The sequence below is a fragment of the Osmerus eperlanus genome, chromosome 10 (assembly GCF_963692335.1).
Source record: "Osmerus eperlanus chromosome 10, fOsmEpe2.1, whole genome shotgun sequence".
NCBI classification, from domain to species: Eukaryota; Metazoa; Chordata; class Actinopteri; order Osmeriformes; family Osmeridae; genus Osmerus; species Osmerus eperlanus.
Window position 1 is genome coordinate 10,434,192 of NC_085027.1, and position 17,794 is coordinate 10,451,985.

A 17,794-nucleotide genomic window follows, 5' to 3' on the forward strand; every position below is an offset into this window, starting at 1 on the left:
GCCCCTGCTGCTAACATCTGTAACTCCTGAATAAACTACTGTTAGATCTGAAGATTTGATTAGATTCTGGAGCTGTACACAAGTTAAAAAGCAATGGGTCTCAATCCTGGTCTCAGACTTTCTCCCTCCCTCAGAGGACTGATACAGAGGAATAAAGAGGTCTGTCTATCAGCTTTTAATGATTATCCTCTTTCTCCGGCGGGCATACTGTAATTTCTCTCTTTTATCTCAGCTATAATCACTCAAACTATAACTTCACTCCTTTGTGAGTCATCATTTCATAACTCCTTGCTGTGTTTACTTTTTTAACGGAAAACAAAATATATTTGCCAACAACCCTTTTTTAGTGAGGAAGACAAAATGCAAGGAAAATTTCTGATAATGAAACTAAACCTACAAAAAAATGTATATTGCAGAGAAAGTGTAGAGATACAGTATAGATGAATGAAAATGTTGTAATTGTCACAGCAGAAAGCTTTGAAGAACAGTTTATGGAAATAGCTGCGGTAAAGGTATTTAGGGGCAGTGGCACTTTGCAGCAGCCAACTAATTAAGGGCATAGCACAGTCCCTCAGACTCTAGACATTCTTTGTTCATTGACATCACATCTGACCCTCGGGGTGTTGAGTTTGGGGGGTGGGGGTGGTATTCTCAGAACTGAGGAAGAGGCTCCGACAATAGGATCATATGTGCTCCCACTCTAAAGAGCTTGATTGTTGAAACAGAGCCTTGTACTGGACCAGTGCTTGTGCGATGGCGCCTTTAGAATGTTCCGGCTGCTTCGAATAACATACTATCTATTATTAGAGGTTTGAGTCAAGTCACAATTTCCTGCCTCGTTCAGACGATTACTGTATTTAGTGAGGATGTTTCACATGCAAATATCTTGCTCATTAACAGTTGCTTTGTACCAGTGTTGGATGTGACACTTGCTACGTTGGGTTCAAATCTTGGCAACTTTACATTAAGGGGGGTAGCTCATCAGGTAAGAGCTTGTACCACTTAGCCTGGTCTTAACCCAGGTGACCGAGTTTGATTTCAGCCATCCCATTTTTTTCTCCTCTCTCCATGCTTTCCTGTCTCCCTCTCTAACAGTCTCTATTAATAAAACCCCAAAAGTTCCAGAAGGTCTTTACATTAAGGTTACATTCACTTAAAATAAGTGGATGTTGTAAAGGGGCAGTTGAAGTTTACCAAAACGAGATCAATGGTAACATCCACTTACCACTGGAAAGCCCTGCTTCCGCCATAGCAAGTTTCACCATAGTCATAACATACCGCAAACTGTAATGAAGTGTAACTACGATGTTGTTACTATAGCTAGTTCTATACAGTTACATGGTACTACAGATACTTAACTTTTTTATAGTTTTGTATTACATGGACTATATAGACTACAAATAGTAAATGGTTTCATCAATTAAAGTTGTGTTGAACTTTGTGAAAGTACTAGTTACCTCTCAAAATATTCAGCAGATAAAGGCTACTTGTCAGTAACCTTTAATAGAGGTTGGTAGTGACTAGAAATCCCAGGACCCTTGACTCTCACTTTTAACATGACTCAAAATATCCAAGTGCACCCAACCACAAAAACCGTAGCACCCAAGAGCTTGCCTCACATCAGGTTCAGGAACACAGAGTAACATGGTTAGCACTTAGCTTCTGTAAAAACCACTTGCCCACACATGCTGGGGTATAATTGTGATACAAACCAAGTCTATTCACCCATGCTTTCATGCCATTGTGAAAGCCTCCAAAAACCACAGATTGTGGTAAAGTGAGTAGACCAAATGGTAGGCTTGTTAAATGGTGTGATTGTTCGTGGGATTTAGGTGAGTCATTCGGAGCCATAGAGAGATTATTAACATTTCAAGACACTAGTCTTGAGAGAGAGAGACATTCTGTAGATGGAACACCATTTTCTGCATCATCCATCTTATCAATCAAAGGATTATAAATCACTTAAAAACCTTAGTTGGCATCCGCTGTATGCATGCCGCTATATTAGTCTACCTCTTAAATCATACAGGCAAGTAATTATGAAACAATTGGGAGAGGAAATTACCTAACCATTGGCAGAATCATGCAGGCTGATAGAATAAAAAAAACGTATTCTTCCTCAGCTCCCTTTTGTTCAGCAATACCCTTTACTGTAAACAACAAGACACACAGAGGACACTACAACAAATAAACTGCCCCAAAACTCTCCAGACCTTGGTTTGTTCTAGACTCATTGACTCAATACAGACACATCAGTAACACGAGAAGCAGACTGGTCCAGCGTTGACCTGGTTCCATGCCCAGAAGACATATCTGCTTTTTGCAGGGTACGGCCGGCTGTACATGCAGGCATTAGGTCATCATGTTTTTTTTGAGTGGCAGAGCAGAGTAGATTAAGTGTACAAGTACAGCAGAGCAAGAGTTCCTTCGGGAGTTGTCCCAGACAGAGCTCCCTTGAACACACTGTTCGGTTCAACCCATTTTAGACCCCCCCCCCCCCCCCCCCCTTACACTAATTATGTGTCTGCTATACAGTTATTGGACCACTCAACATTTAACTGTATGTTTCTGCTTTGATGTACGGATATTAGGGGTGCTTTTGAAGTTTTCGATTAGGCTGCTCCACCAGTGGGTACCGCTTTACCAATGGCAGTGATCTATTTCCTCCTAGTGACTTGTTACATTAGAAATTCAATGTTGTGTCAGTCCCAATGCTTCGACAGACTTGTCTGTCTTGTGATTGTCTTGTCATTTTGACTTCATGGATGCACCTGTTTCTCAGGAGGCCCCAGTGTTCTGCACCCTGGAGGCTTGCCACTGTCTGACTTCCTAGCTTAATCTGATGAAGATTTAGTGCTGTAGATATGATGTGAGCCAAAATACTGATGTTTTAAGTCATAAAAGTGTCTAGCTTAACTATGGACAGTTTTACACAGACCAGGTGCATGTACACACACTGTACGAATCTCTCATATTTAATGACTCCAGATCTGTATTTCTGTAGCGATTCATGTGGAATGTCACCTGGAATGTACCTCTCTCGAAGTGGGATTCCAGTTTGCTTCCGTGTTCTTAAATTAAATATGCAGGCTAGCGCTGAGAAATATTTTTTATTGGCTGGGACTCATTTTCCAGAAAAAAGAAAGTGGTGGCATGATACTGACTGATGATTGGCTGTTTACATCTGTTTCCTTTTTTATGGAGCTGGCAGGTTTAAGGTCTGAGGCTCACTGAATGATGAATTCTCTAAAACAGCTCTGTGCATTTCTCATGGGGTACATGGAAGCCCTATACACATCATTATACATTTTATAATCTCATCCCTCCGGGCTCTGCATTATAAATGTATAATATATTATATTTCTCAAATTACATTGACTTTGCCACTTTCTCCACAGTTGAACTTGTTGTGGAAGCAGAGTTAATACATATTAGTGTCGGCCTTCTAGTAATGGTCTGCTTCTAGAACCAATGTGGTGTCGTTCAGTGTAGCTTAGAGTTCATTGCATTAGCCTAGCATCCAACTGACTGGTGATGGTGGAAGAGGATGTGGGCCGGGCGGGTTCCAGACACGCACTGGGGCACCTCAAAGTGATTTGCCAAGGAATTTGTTTACTTGTGGCGTTGCTACAAATAACCATGGGGTTTATACAGGGCAAATAACTACTTCCCCTCCAGGCAGGCTTACAACACAAACACACCAGAGGGGAAATACTGGACCTCTTATTAAAGCACACCACTACACATTTTCCACAAGTACACATGGATCACATTACTCACAGGGATGTTTTTACATTGGAGGTATCTTGCTTAGCTGCATCATTTTTGGACAATTTGTCTGATTCTTGACTTAAAGTGCTTTTGTGGTTTTTGTTCCAAAACCATGTTATGGTCCAGAGATGAGACTGAATAAGGACAGGGCTTTGTTCTGTACTATTCACCTTGTTTTGAAACATGATTGATCATAACATTTGCTTGTATTTTAAATTATATCTAATTAAAAGACTCAAAACAAAGCATTGGTTTGTTGATCCGCGATAAACATTTCTCCATTATAGTAAATGTTCTCATCACATTTGTGCCTGTCTCTTCTCCTTAGGCGTTTGGGAACGCAAAGACCGCCCACAACAACAATTCAAGTCGTTTTGGCAAGTTCATTCAGGTCAACTACCAGGAGAGTGGCACAGTGCGAGGGTAAGTGGACCATCTTTAACCCATGTCTCATCAAACTGACCGGAGCTAATAGCCACAACTGCTGGTTGTTGTTGTTTTGTAGATCCTCTATTCCCTTTTGGTTTTCTCAGGTCTTAACATCTCATAGTTTAGGATTGTTTAGTTTGTGTCTTCCAAGCTCATAAATTCAAAGCACATCATGCAGTCAGCCTACTGTGATGTGGTGCCATCACACTCTGATTTGAATGTCTGGTTTTGTGTTCCAGAGCTTACGTGGAGAAGTATCTTCTAGAGAAGTCCAGGCTGGTTTACCAGGAGCACAATGAACGGTAAGCAGCACCAAACATACAGAATAATATAACAAGGAGCCATTTTAAGATGGCCTACACATGCTATCAACAGTATCAATCTACTTTTTACTTTTTAACTACTTAGTTAAGCAAAACAAACTGCTGTACTTTCACTGTTCAGATATTGTGTTATTACCCTCAGACCAGAAATAATTATTTTGCCTAGAAATTGATTGTAGAGAAAGAAAACACTGTTTTTTTTTCTTCTGTGTATTTTGATATTAGAACCCAAAAGTCAACAAGCTATTAATAAATCCCTGCAATTCTGATAGCAGACACTCATTGTGAATAAGCCATCCATTGTGATTCAAAAGAAACATATGGGAACAATTCAGCAACATGATATTCAGTCCTTCTGGTGCACATGCACACACTCACACTCTAAATATTCAAAGTCAACAGTAAAGGGTCAACTCAGTCATGACTATCTGGGCGTCCCCTTGCTGACTCCATGTGTAAAGTTGTTGACATGTTAGTGTGGAATCTAGTAGTTATTATGTGCAGTCAAGAAACAAAGAATTCTGAGTAATGCTGAAACTGACACTACAGTAAATGAATGGTTCCAACCTGTTAAGAAAATACTCAACCAATGAAGAACCTATTTGCTCAGAAGCACAATAATAACTTCTCACAGTCCATGACAATTAGTCTACTGGTGGTAGATCTTAGCTAAGCACATGATTAAGGTGAGTGGTTTTTCTCTCTCTTTCTTCCATTCATTTATTCCTTCCTTCCTTCCTTTATTCCCTTCTTTGTTCCCTTCCTTTTTTCCAGAAACTACCATGTGTTTTACTACCTGCTGGCAGGAGCAAGTGATGAGGAAAGGACGTCATTTCACCTCAAGAAGCCTGAAGAATACCATTACCTCAATCAGGTAAGCATTCAGGCTGGTCAGCTCGACCTCTTAAAGAGACTTGGACAAAGTCACCTGGGAACAGAAAGACATCTGTCTGTCAGAGAGAGTCACCCAGAGGTGTGTGTGTGGTGTTTTCTGCATTGTATCTATTTGTATACAAGTGTGTGGGTTTGTCTCTCTCTGTGTCACAGAGACAGAGAGACTGACCCACACACTTATATTACATACATACGCACTTACATATATATATGTAAGTCTATCCTGCTCTATCTCTCTCGTCTTGCTGTTTGTCTCTATCGCTCTCTCACCTCCCCCTCTCCAAAAACCGGAAAGAGAGGAAAGCAAATCGCAGAGGAAACGCATTCCATTGTTGGTGCCTTTCAGCAGCTCCCCTAGTCTCTCACACAGAGAGACCTTTTACAAGGGCCTAATCCCTCACCCATCAGATAGACAAGCTGTGTCTGTGTGTGTGCACTTATTACCATCACATTGCCATCCTTTCAAGGAAATCAGTTAAGGAGTTTTGACTTTGTATTGTTCCATTTATTTGTGTGTTGGTTGTCTTTGTGTTTCTGTTTGGATATATACATTCATGTCTGGTTTTCTTTCTATGAGATCCTAATCTAGCACGTTTCAAAGGATTGTTGGTGTGTATGTGCGGGGTCTCGTGCAGGAGCCCATGTGAGCCTCTAGGACATCTGGTAGATGATGCGCACACGCACACTGACACACTACCTACAGCTGTTTGCGACAATACGCTGCCAACATACTCTGATGGCACACAGAGCCCCCAGGCCCCAGGGGCAAACCATGTCATGCTGCCTGGTTAAAGCATAAACAAAGAGAAGCACACACATGCTCACTGGGAGAGGCTGCGTGGTGTTAGTCTCTCAAATCCTTCTCATACCAAGCGTTGTTTTCCTCTTGCTTTTTCGACTGCAACATACTGGCCCCATCCAGATACACACGCACACACACACAAAGTTACACAGCACACAGACGATAGATGTGAATCTAGAGGCTCACAGGAATACTGTTAGATACCACTTAGACAATCTCTTTCTCTGACACACTCACCCATACACACACACTCAAAGAAACCCATCAAAGGTGTGGAATGTTGATGTTGTTCATAACTTGTGGCATCTCTGCTAGTACCTGAGTTTACATGTCCATATCATGGTACAGAGCCAGGGTCTGTCAGAGACCACTGCACTCAGAGAGACCACTAAGAGAAGGGTGTGAATTCCTTCTATTCCTCACCTGTGCAGTCCTCTCTCACTCTTTCTCTCTGTCTCACTCCTTCCTCATCCTTCACCCCTCTCTCTCACTATCTTTATTTCTCTCCCTCTGTCTTCCTCTGCCCCAGCCCTGTGTGTATATCTTAAACTCCCCATCTCTCCTCAACAGCTCAAGCGTTCCCAAGGACTTAATAACTTTCACAATTTTCCACCTCAGCCTCCCCTCTGGCATGTTGTGCACAAGCTAACTAAACCATTTAGAGATTAGAGCAAATTGCAGACCCAGTTTTTTCTTATAGCAAAAGTTCAGGTATTCAGGTCTCCTTCCATCTTTCCACATTAAAACGTCCAGCCTTTTCTTCCAGTGTCTGTCTTAGTGGTGCTCCTCCATGCTTACTGTGTCTGAGAGTGTGTGTGTGTGTCTGTGTACGTGACTGTAAAAATGTGCAATTGTATCCAATTGTTGCTCCGCCTCCCCCACCCACTAACTACATTACCCTTGCATTGCCAAGAGAAGGGTGTGTATGTGTGTGTACGATGTCTGTGAATGCTAACGCCTAATGCTAACGCCTAACCCTAACCCCATCTAATGTCCCTCAACCTTCCAGATGACAAAGAAAGCCCACAGACTGCACTGGGAAAATTACGATGAGAGCGAACCGGTCAGTATCTTAAAGTTCCGGCTGTGTCGTGGTGAGACGCTATTTGTGTGCCACCAGGAGTAGTCTTAGATTTGCCACCACTTGACAGTACCTCACCAATCACGTGCTTGTGCTCATGCCACACACCCACTGTGCGCAGGGTCACCCCACCCACTCCTTCCTGATTTGGATTTAGTGGTCTTTATTTCCAAGTTCCTGGTTTGTTTTTTTGTTTGGCTTTTTATCAGTTTGTGTTTGTATTGTCCCCAGTCTCTGCTTTTGCTGCATGTGTGGTTTGGGGCGGCTTATTTGGTCATTGACACAGTGTTTTTGTTGTTGTTGTCAAGACTTGCTTTCTGTTATTTATTTACATCAGGGGGATTTTAATGACAAGGTTTCAAACTAGTTTTGAAGCCTCCTCAGAGATGTAGATATAGCTTAGCAACAAGATAGTTGTCGAGTGTGCTTTTCAGTATCCAAGAGTTGTCATGCTCCACTCCATGATGGGGTGATCACATATCAACAGGGCGTGATTTTACTTCCCCATTCTACGCATTCCATAGTTTGGGACTGTGCCAGTGGTGCCGAAACCACCATCCACACTTGGCCATGACTGGTGGTTACTATTTATACAGTAAACCTCCCTGCCAGGATCCTAGTCAGATCACAATCTGACTACAAACACTAAGGCCAGATTGAATAATTACAGAGATAAGGGGTAGTTCAAACACTCAACTGGCTGCTGTTTGCCCTAGGTGGAGATCTCTGTTGACTTAGCCCTAGTGGTAGCTGCCTGTGTGTGTGTGTGCATGTGTGTGTGTGTATAAGCGTGCACATATGGAAGAAGAGTATGTTTGAGTGTTCGTGTGTCTGAGTGAGCTCTGACAGCAAGGAGGTAAACATGTCAGTGACAAGCCCCTGGTGCTAGCATAGTGGAGTCAAGACTTGACTCATGAACTTTTGACCTTTGCACACCAATCAGTAGTGAACTGTGGTGAACTTGTCAAACAAACAGTCAGTTGTACAAGTCCGTCTTAACTCCAAACACATAAATCAATACGTTTTCCTGTGAAAAGGCTGACTCTGATTGGAGTCAATGACCAAAAAAGCCATTGGTGTGTGATTTGGATCGTGCTAATCCAATGGGTGGTGGGGTAAGGGGACAGTCTAAGCAATGGTTACACTGTAGCCTGCATATTCAATCAGTGTTCTATTTACTCATTTGCACAAGAAATTACTTCAAATGTGTTTTAAAATACAGTGCAATCCAAGGTAAGTAGTCTGATGTTTGATTTGCGTCTAGTTCAAGTTTGTCCATGAATAGCTCTCCAACATAAATGCTTGGAATGGGCACTGCCATAATAAGGCATTGTTTTTCAATAATTATAATGGTGAGTAAAGGAAATCCTGTTTAAATTCGAAAATGTGCAGCCATTTAAGAGATGTCTAAAATGTACAGACGTAGTATTTTGAAATAATTTCTTTCTCAACGATGCATATAGGAACATCAAATATTGTTATTGCCTAAAAGTTAGTAGTCATTGGGAAAACTTGCAATGTTCAAGGCAGATGTAGGGAGGGGTAAACTAATCCTTGAAAGGTTCCAGTTGAAGCCATGGAAGAAGAGAAAGATGCATGAGAAGAGAGGGGTACAAAGTGTTAGCCTTTTGCCAGGCCCTGGCATGTGATCATTATGGCAGCAATAGTAGTAATGAGCCTGTAAAGGAAAGACTCCCCACTCGCAAGAATGTGCATGTGTTTCAGTCCTGCTAGCTGACACTCATGCCCCCTCTCAGAATATGTGACAAACAGCTGTTACAGTACCACCACCGTACTTGAACTGGAGGTGCCATATGTTATGTTTTTCATGCCCTCAAATACAGTCTGACAAAAGAGCCAGAACTACCACTCAACCCATAATGACAACCAGTAGTTGCCTGCCTTTGATCCACCATCCATCCATGCTCAAGTTCACGTAATCATGTGACGTTATTCAACTAAGGCACACCAAATACAATTCAGTGCTGCAAAACTTGGCCTTTAAGTTAGACATGCAGGTACTGTGATCCCACTACAAGGTATACTTCAACCTTGACAAACTAGGCTGCACTACACTGTGTAACTCTTGGCTGTTTAGTTTCATTGTAACATCACAAGGAGATTGTGGTGAACATGTGGTGCGTGTGATTTGCATGTAATCAGAGAAGCTGGCTGGCCTCTCTCTGGTCAATCTCTTTGTCACTGGGACCCACGCCAGAGACATTTAAAAACCTGTGAAGAAGACATGCTGCTTGCAGGGTTACACACAGGGAGATTGTGTACGTGTGTCTGCATGTATGTTTGTGCACAGCTTAACTGTGAGCTCATGAAAAGTAAGAAAACAGACGTATCCTCCATCTTGTTCCCCCTCTTGAAGCCCCTACTTGGAGCTCACAACCCACCAGATCCTATAAAGACTCTCATAAATTGCTACTTCTCTTATTGCCTTTTAACTAGCCTGCCAATTTTCCGTGGAGTAGAAGGGTTGCAGCAAAAGCACTGAATTTTCCACTACATGGGCAGAACATGCATATGCAAACGTTCACCAGACTCCCTTGAATGTGGCCAGAATTGCAGTTACACTGACAAGAGTTTGTTTGCCCAACTTTCATAATGACATGGTCTCATAAGTCACTCATCAAGTTGAGTTCCCTATCAGTTTCTTTTGAGAAGTAGCCAGTCATAACAATAGACATTTTAATGTGAAGTACTGTAAACTGTTAATAGTAAGTGGCTAAATGTCTTGCTGTTTGTGGAAATTAGTAAATAGAGGTAAAAAGCAGTTCTGCTTTTTGTTGAAAAATCCATGTTTTAAACCGAAATGGCTGAAGCATCACCTATGTTGCTCATGTCTAGTTAGAGCCTAAATGTATACTACACCTTAGCAACATAGGTAACACCTGGTGTTCTTGTCATTGGCCCATTCAGGACTGCTTTACAGTGGAAGGGGAGGACCTGAAGCATGACTTTGAGAGACTACAGCTGGCCATGGAGATGGTGGGCTTCCTGCCTGCCACGCGAAAACAGTGAGTCCCTACATACACACGCACACACACACAGTTCTTTAGTACCCTCTCACTTCACCGGTGCAAATGAAACATTTGAAAAATAAATAAAAACACTATTCCAGTACACACCCTTTTTCTTGTACCTCATCCCCTGTAGGATATTTTCCCTGCTCTCTGCCATCCTCCACCTGGGAAACATCCGCTACAAGAAGAAGACCTACAGGGACGACTCCATTGACATCTGCAACCCTGAAGTTCTGCCCATAGTCTCGGAACTGCTGGAGGTACAAGGAAATGAATGGACTAACTAATGAAAAACATTCAACCTAATTCCGTCCTTGCTGTGCTTAGAGTGGAGAGGATGTAGGAAAGGACTGGCTTTACAAAACTTTGATAACTTTAAAAGAAATAATTTACGATATTCAGGTGATAAAAAGAACAGTCGATGTGGACATTGAGTGTAAGCAAACGCACCCGCATTTGGTTCAGCAAGCTCAACATGTTTTCAGACAAAGTTTCAGTGAAATACTGGTCGAGACACTAAGCGGAAAAACGTAATTCCTCGGTCAGGAATGTTGGTTTGCATGGAGCATGTAATTACATCATTTCCAATTCTGTCACCCGTCTGCAAATATTCTGTAGGCGTAAGACTATTTCTCTCTCTCACTCCCTTGACAGAGTTAAATGATGGAGTTTTTGGGATGGAGGGGGCAGTGGTGTGAGGGAATTGGCCTTATACGGGCAGATTGGTGGCACTGACACATACTGGCAGTCTCACATAGGAGCGCGCACACTAACTGACGCACAATGAAACACATACTGTAGTCAGGACAGGCACATGCTCATCCCAGCATGGACTCGTGCTTCAATTGAGCAATAATGGACTGTTGGATGGGAATTTCACAGTTTTAATCCTGTTTGGCATTCAGTTAGGATGCCAAAAAAAAGGAAAAACACAATTGGAAATGTCATTCACACTCCCATGATAAGCCTTACTCATTTCTCTGAAACAACCTGGCCAACTGTTAAGACAGCGTTCTTGCAGGACTCTCATCTCAGTCACGTCAGGGCAGTGTTGACAGACCCTCACACACTGATTCATCCTATAAGGTCTATGGAGGACAGGTTTTCTGGCTTAAAGCCATTAGTTAAGTGGACCATGGTAGAATACTACTGTCAAACATTTGAGGTGCACTGACTTTAGGCCTCACTCCTCCAAAATGTGATGGGGCCATGAATCAAATGCATTACAATCAAGTGCACAAATGAATAAACAGCTTTCTTCAACTATCAAATGCTACTCTGTTGAAGTGTTTCCAAGACCACGTATATGGAGAATAAAGAGGTAAGACAACGCAGCAGAGAATCACGCTGTATCGGTTCGTACAATGAAATGTTTTGAAGCCTGGGCCTCGTCTCTCGTCCTCTCAGAACAGGATGTTTATTGGACACTCCACTCCTTTGGCCCTGAGTCAATAACCGGGAATTAATCTTTCTCACGACCACAAGTGCTACTAAATGGATTGGAGAACAATCCCCCCACCCCCACCCCACATACAAACACATCACTACCTAAACACTATAGTGAATCAAGGCTTTGATGTACAACGCCCTGACGTACCCTGGTACAACGCTGTTTCCTGTACACAGCGTTTCAGCCCCAAAAAAGAGAAACATTTCGTAAGCATCAGGAGTGTAATTAACAGTGTTTTTCTTTCCATGCACACAGGTCAAGGAGGAGATGCTTTTCGAAGCTCTGACGACTCGAAAGACTGTGACGGTGGGCGAGAGACTGATCGTGCCCTACAAACTGGCAGAGGTGAGACACCTACATGAGAACATCAACCCGTTAGTTCTCCTCTAAATCATCTTCACCATCACTGACGAAGTACCGAGTTATGACACACAAAATACCATTCCTCTGCTTAATTCCTTTGAAAGTTAAGGGTTAGGAGGGTTGTAATTAAAAATATATATTTTTAAGGTGGTCTAAATAATACATAAGTCAAAGTAGTTTGTCAATAATTACCAAGCTGCATTGTGGTCATTGTAAAGGAATACACTGTTTCCACATGCATCTGTCTAAACTGGTGCAGAGGGTCATGCTGGGCCAGGCTAGGCCTGTCTGGCTACAGGCTAAGACAAGGATGCTTTGGAAATGAGATGTATGGGTGAGCAGGGGCCAAAACAGATGTTTCCAGGGCCGTTGAAGGGGTCCGCTCGGCCCAGAGTCAAGGACTGAAAGTGTGAATACTGCTTTTTCCATCAGCCACCTCATCCGGTCTGTTATGAAAGACCAGCAGTGCAGTGCAATGCTATCTTTTGTCAGTTCCTTCTATACAAGCAACATTTATCTTAAAGCTTGTCCAGTTGTAGGCCTACTTGTTATTCCCCTGAGGAAACACTCTGTCTTCTGTAGTTTAACACCAAATAATTTCCCAATTGACATAATATTTGTGACTCTTGAAAATATACAGACAGTCAGACATTCTACAGATATGCTCAACGTCCCACTGAATATGTATCTACTAAGTTTCACAAATGTACTGGATACCAAACCTTCAATTACCTAAACAGGTTTGGGTGGAATGTCCCGGCTAATGGAGGACAATAAGTAGGTCTACATCTCAGACCTTTACCATGTTTCACCTACAAGAATGCAAACAGTCTGAAATGCCTGTGCATAGAACAGCTTTGTTCCCTTGTTGTTAAGATTTGTAAAAGGCCTCTTGAATCAAAATGGCATTGATGCAAACACACCACATGTCCTCTGGAAAAGAATGAACATGGTCTGAGATTAAATATAGAGATAATTTACTTGATCACACCTGAATCTGTTGTTATTGTGATTATTATTATTATTGCAATGTTCGACAGTGTCAGATTGTACTTTTGGTACAGTACCCTTCACATTAGCATGTGACATTATCCACTCCAGCACATTGGAGTAGGGGCTGTAGACTCTCCTTATAGTTTTAAGTTACGCTGGTTGGCTATTCCCCCCCACCCTCCCATGGACCTCCACAGACCCGCCACTTTTTTCCGGGACACTTGGCTCCCAGCACGTCTCCCCTGTCCGGCACCCTCCTCTCCCATGCTGCGGCATCACACAGCCTCCCCTCTCTGTTTACAGGAAGCAGCATTCCAACCGCATAGAGAGAGTTAGTCCCCCCCCACCATGAAAACAAACACACGCCACATCTCACTGAGGAACCCCTGCTGAAAAAGGGGGGTGGGAGGGGGGACTAATTCGAGCTGGACCAACAGGCATACACTCCAAAGGAAAAGCCTGTGATATTAAATATGTTATTTTAGGCCATGCCGTCCAGGGCCTATCAAATTGTGTTCACTTCCCAATATGTTTTGTTTGGAGTCATTTCAAGACTTATATTTCATTTTCAAAGCTAGGTTTGTCCTGTTTTTAGGTTCAAAACAAATGCACTTGTAAGGTTATTTGCCTACTTCATTACTCACAAATTATTAATGTAAAAATGACGTTGAGCATCGAGTAGAGGAATACTTTATTGATCCCCGGGGGGAACATTTAGGGGTATGAAGGAGATTGACAGTATTCAAAGTAAATAAAAAGTCATTTTTGCTTTAAACTGGGGTTCATTTACCACAGTAATTCTATAAGCGCTTCGTTCAATATCGAAACATAGTCATATCCTCCTTCGCTGCAATAATAGTAGATGTTTAGAGATCATTTAGGATGAACAAACAGTGGTGAATGTTTTGGCAGCTTGTTGGGTGGCCCATTGTCAAAGAACCCCCATGTACCGATTTCAGGGTTGCAACATTCTTGGAGGTTTTCCTACTGGTACTAATTATAGCACTTGAAAACTCAAGTACAACTGAAACTTGCTTCTTCTGTGTGTAATTGTGTTCCTGTGTGTCATTAATGAGATGCTTTAGCTTTAGAAAGTAAAACTTTGCATAACAAATTGTGTGCAGCTATATAACCTATCTACTGGCTATCACTAGCTGTTTACTGGTTAGCCCAGTGGCTGATGCCCTCATAACACAGAGTGCGAGACGCTAGCACTTATCAGCCCAACCCAGACAGTTGAGCATGCCCTGCGACTGTAGATGTGTCTGCTACAGTAGATTGGATTGAAAGTGGCTGTGTCATCCTCAACGAGTATTAGACGGGCTAATGTCATTAATCCTCACCCTGACAATATGTTGTTGCTGTGCCACTGCTGGAACACATGCTGGTGCCACCTGCGGCCCAGTAGGGCACACTGCCTGAACTCCTTGATTGGATTTAAATCAGTCTTTAGCAGTTTAATGTTGTCCATTTTGTTTGAGACAGTTTAAATGATCTACATACAGAATTTGTTTCCCCCTTCTATTAAGTATCTGATATTACATATACAGCTGTACTGCTGTTATCATTCCAGTCATGTCAAATGAATGAATGATTTCTTCACTGAAGGGGAATTCTTGGGTCTAATGACCTGATATTTTGGTCTGTTTATGTAGCAGGTTTTTTAATCCAAACATACAAGAAGTACATTATGCTTCCTCCTAGCTCTTCCGGGTTCACTGAGAAATGACCACAGATAGAAGAAAACAAAGATACTTCTAAAGTAGGTGTTTTTCTTCCATCCAGGCGGGAACTGTTCGTGACTCAATGGCCAAGTCTCTGTACAGCGCCCTCTTTGACTGGATTGTGTTCCGAATAAACCATGCGCTGCTCAACAACAGGGACCTGGAGGACACAGCTAAGGTAAGGTTGCATCATCGACATACAGCTTCATACAGTACAGTATTCGACCCCGCTCATGTCTGGGCTAAACATCCTATTTAGAGTTTCCCTAAAGGTCTCTGCAGAGCTAACTATGAGCTAACTCCACAAGCCCTCTAATCATTGCCAGTTGTTGCTGCATTCTAACTTGAGGTGCAGATGATAGCTTGAAATTGGAGAATTATTTCCAAGGGTCTTTTAGAATAAATGTTAATTCATAATTTAAAAAAACGCCACAAAGTATTTGGTGAGCATGGTCATTATGGCCATGCTTTTACTGTAGGTTGTGTTTCAAGCTCAGCTTTGTCATTAAAACAGCATGATCAGTTCAACCCATGACCCGTGGTGTAGTAAAAGACAATCTAAACAATACTACATATATATTTATTTATTTAAGTCCTGTTCCCCTATTATGTAAATATCCACGTGTTCCTTCTGTTCCCAGATCTTATCTATTGGAGTATTGGACATTTTTGGCTTTGAAGACTATGAGAACAACAGCTTTGAGCAGTTTTGCATCAATTTCGCCAACGAGAGGCTGCAGCACTATTTCAACCAGCACATCTTCAAACTGGAGCAGGTAAATGCTCTTTCAAGTCGATTTCCCTGTCCTTATCAAACAATGCTTTTATTCACTCTCTGTACATGCTTTTTTTGTATGCGTTTTTCCACATTATCATTTGCTTCCCTCCTCTGATTGAAAACATGACAGATTTGTGCTGTGTTAAGTAGTTACAGGTTGACATGAAAGGGTGTCATAGTTACCACCATCAGGATTCCTGCTCTGGAGAATTACAGCATTTTCTCAACCGTTGTCTGTGTTGGACGTTGAAGCCCTCAACAAGTCAGCTTTTCAGCTCCCAGTTAATAGCACCCTGAAGAGTCCCATTGCATGTATTTGGTTAATGAGGGACATGTAAAATAGTAGCCAAAAAACACATTTAACCTAAACAACGTGATAAGGCTTTGCGTCATAAAAATCACTTCTGAGTGTTTTGTCTTTTTGTTGGTTGTAAGCTTAAGTCAAGGGTCACTGTCCTTCATCTTGTAATGTAAGCTCTTGTCAGATTTGCTGCGTTAAGATGTTCTGTTCCTAGGCACAAAACAAGAATCTTACGTAATAAATAGCTGGTGAAAGTGCTCTAAAGCAGTCTTCAAACGCTCACGGCACGCATGACTTTGGAGCATTAAACTGTGAATCGTTCGGAATCGTTACCTTTTGTACTTTCTCACGGGTATTGCTGAATGTTAAAGTCTGATGGCAGAAGCAAGTCACGCTTTCCTACGCTTTGAATGGAGGGTCCAATCTGTTTGACTATAGTACTACCTGATACTTGTAATTTGTGTTGAATGAATGAAGCAGTTTAAAAACGTTTACCCTTACACTTTTACTGTACTCTAGGTCTTATAGCCCTTCCATTTCTCACACAGTATTGTGTAAGTGTGCAGGTGTATGCATATATGCGTGCTTGCATGCGTACAGAGGTCCTACATCGTGTCTATCTGCAGGATGTCTCTGTCTACCAATATCATATAACTCTCCTACGTTGGTATAATTATTATTATTATATGGTAGATAAATGACTAACTATACCAAGCCAAACTTGCGTTTAAAAAACTATTGTCCTGCAACAACAACACTGTTTGAGACTAGCAGACAAGTTTGGTGTCGTGTGAACCTGCGACTGTGTAAATTGTTTTTTTTACGTTCTATCCCACTGAAGGAGTTTGTTATAGAGCACTCTGTGTTCCTCTGTGAGGTTGCTGTATTTTTCTTTTACGGTGTAGGCCTACTTAGCAGGTCTTTCTATGCATCATGAGAGAGAAGGATAGACAAAGAGAGGCAGTGATGGAGCCAACAACATCGGTCTAAGGTGGCGTGCTATCATCACTGAAGCGTTTCCAGGAATACCCAGTCATCACACACACATAACCAGGCACCCTCGCACACAAATAACCAGGCACCCTCACACACACTCATTACTCTCCTAATGGTGTTTTTTTTCTCTCTCTCTCTTCACTGAACCATTTATAGAATTCTCGTAAATTTACTTTTATTGTATTTTCCGTGTGGGCCTACCAGAGTGCAGTCACGTTGTGGGGCCAGATCTAGGCTGTCCACACGAGGTGTTCCTGTATGATCAGAGACATGTTTTTGGAAGCTCAAGATCAAAAATGTGGTAGATTTAAGAACAAACTCATGTCAGTGAAGTAAGCCTATTATCTGTCAAGGTTTACGCTCTGTTGAAGTCCAGAGACGCAACATGTTGCGTTCAAACAATCAGTGATTGAATACTCATTCCAGTTGGCCCATGCAAATGTGTAAAACAATTCTTAGGCAGAATTCAATTCATTACGATATAATAATATTATTTCTCACAAATAATAATTCCGACACGTCTTGTGTCACGTCTGCTAAGCACATCCTTGCCTAGTTCCAAGTGTGTCACAGGGAAGAAGAATAACGTGCCAGTTAATTACATCGATCAGATACTTAGAAAAAAATTTGGACTGATACTTTTGTTTACTTTTAACTAAAGTACTTTAGTGACAAGCTTGTACTTCATTTAATCACATTTTGTTGTTCGTTACCTTGGTAGTAATTTTCACACTGGTTACATAGTCCTGTTTATTGAAATACATTGTTGGTCACAGTAATTTGCACACTTGAGCAACATACTTCGATCACAGTATGGGTGCCCAAAATATTTCTCTTCGAGCCAAGCATTGAAGGAC

The 17,794-nt window shown here is 41.9% G+C and overlaps 1 protein-coding gene across 7 annotated transcripts in view; it reads left to right on the plus strand.

The window, feature by feature from the left end:
- Positions 1–17,794, plus strand: part of myo9aa (myosin IXAa) — a 79,908-nt gene that overhangs the window by 36,011 nt on the left and 26,103 nt on the right. For 6 of the 7 annotated variants that reach the window (XM_062472122.1, XM_062472125.1, XM_062472127.1 and 3 more), the window contains exons 3-11: positions 4,100–4,194; positions 4,440–4,502; positions 5,298–5,397; positions 7,229–7,282; positions 10,229–10,326; positions 10,466–10,592; positions 12,038–12,127; positions 14,924–15,040; positions 15,504–15,638. In XM_062472122.1, the coding sequence (XP_062328106.1) occupies positions 4,100–4,194; positions 4,440–4,502; positions 5,298–5,397; positions 7,229–7,282; positions 10,229–10,326; positions 10,466–10,592; positions 12,038–12,127; positions 14,924–15,040; positions 15,504–15,638 (879 nt within the window). The remainder of the gene's footprint in view (positions 1–4,099; positions 4,195–4,439; positions 4,503–5,297; positions 5,398–7,228; positions 7,283–10,228; positions 10,327–10,465; positions 10,593–12,037; positions 12,128–14,923; positions 15,041–15,503; positions 15,639–17,794) is intronic. The other variant, XM_062472124.1, reaches the window with a different exon arrangement.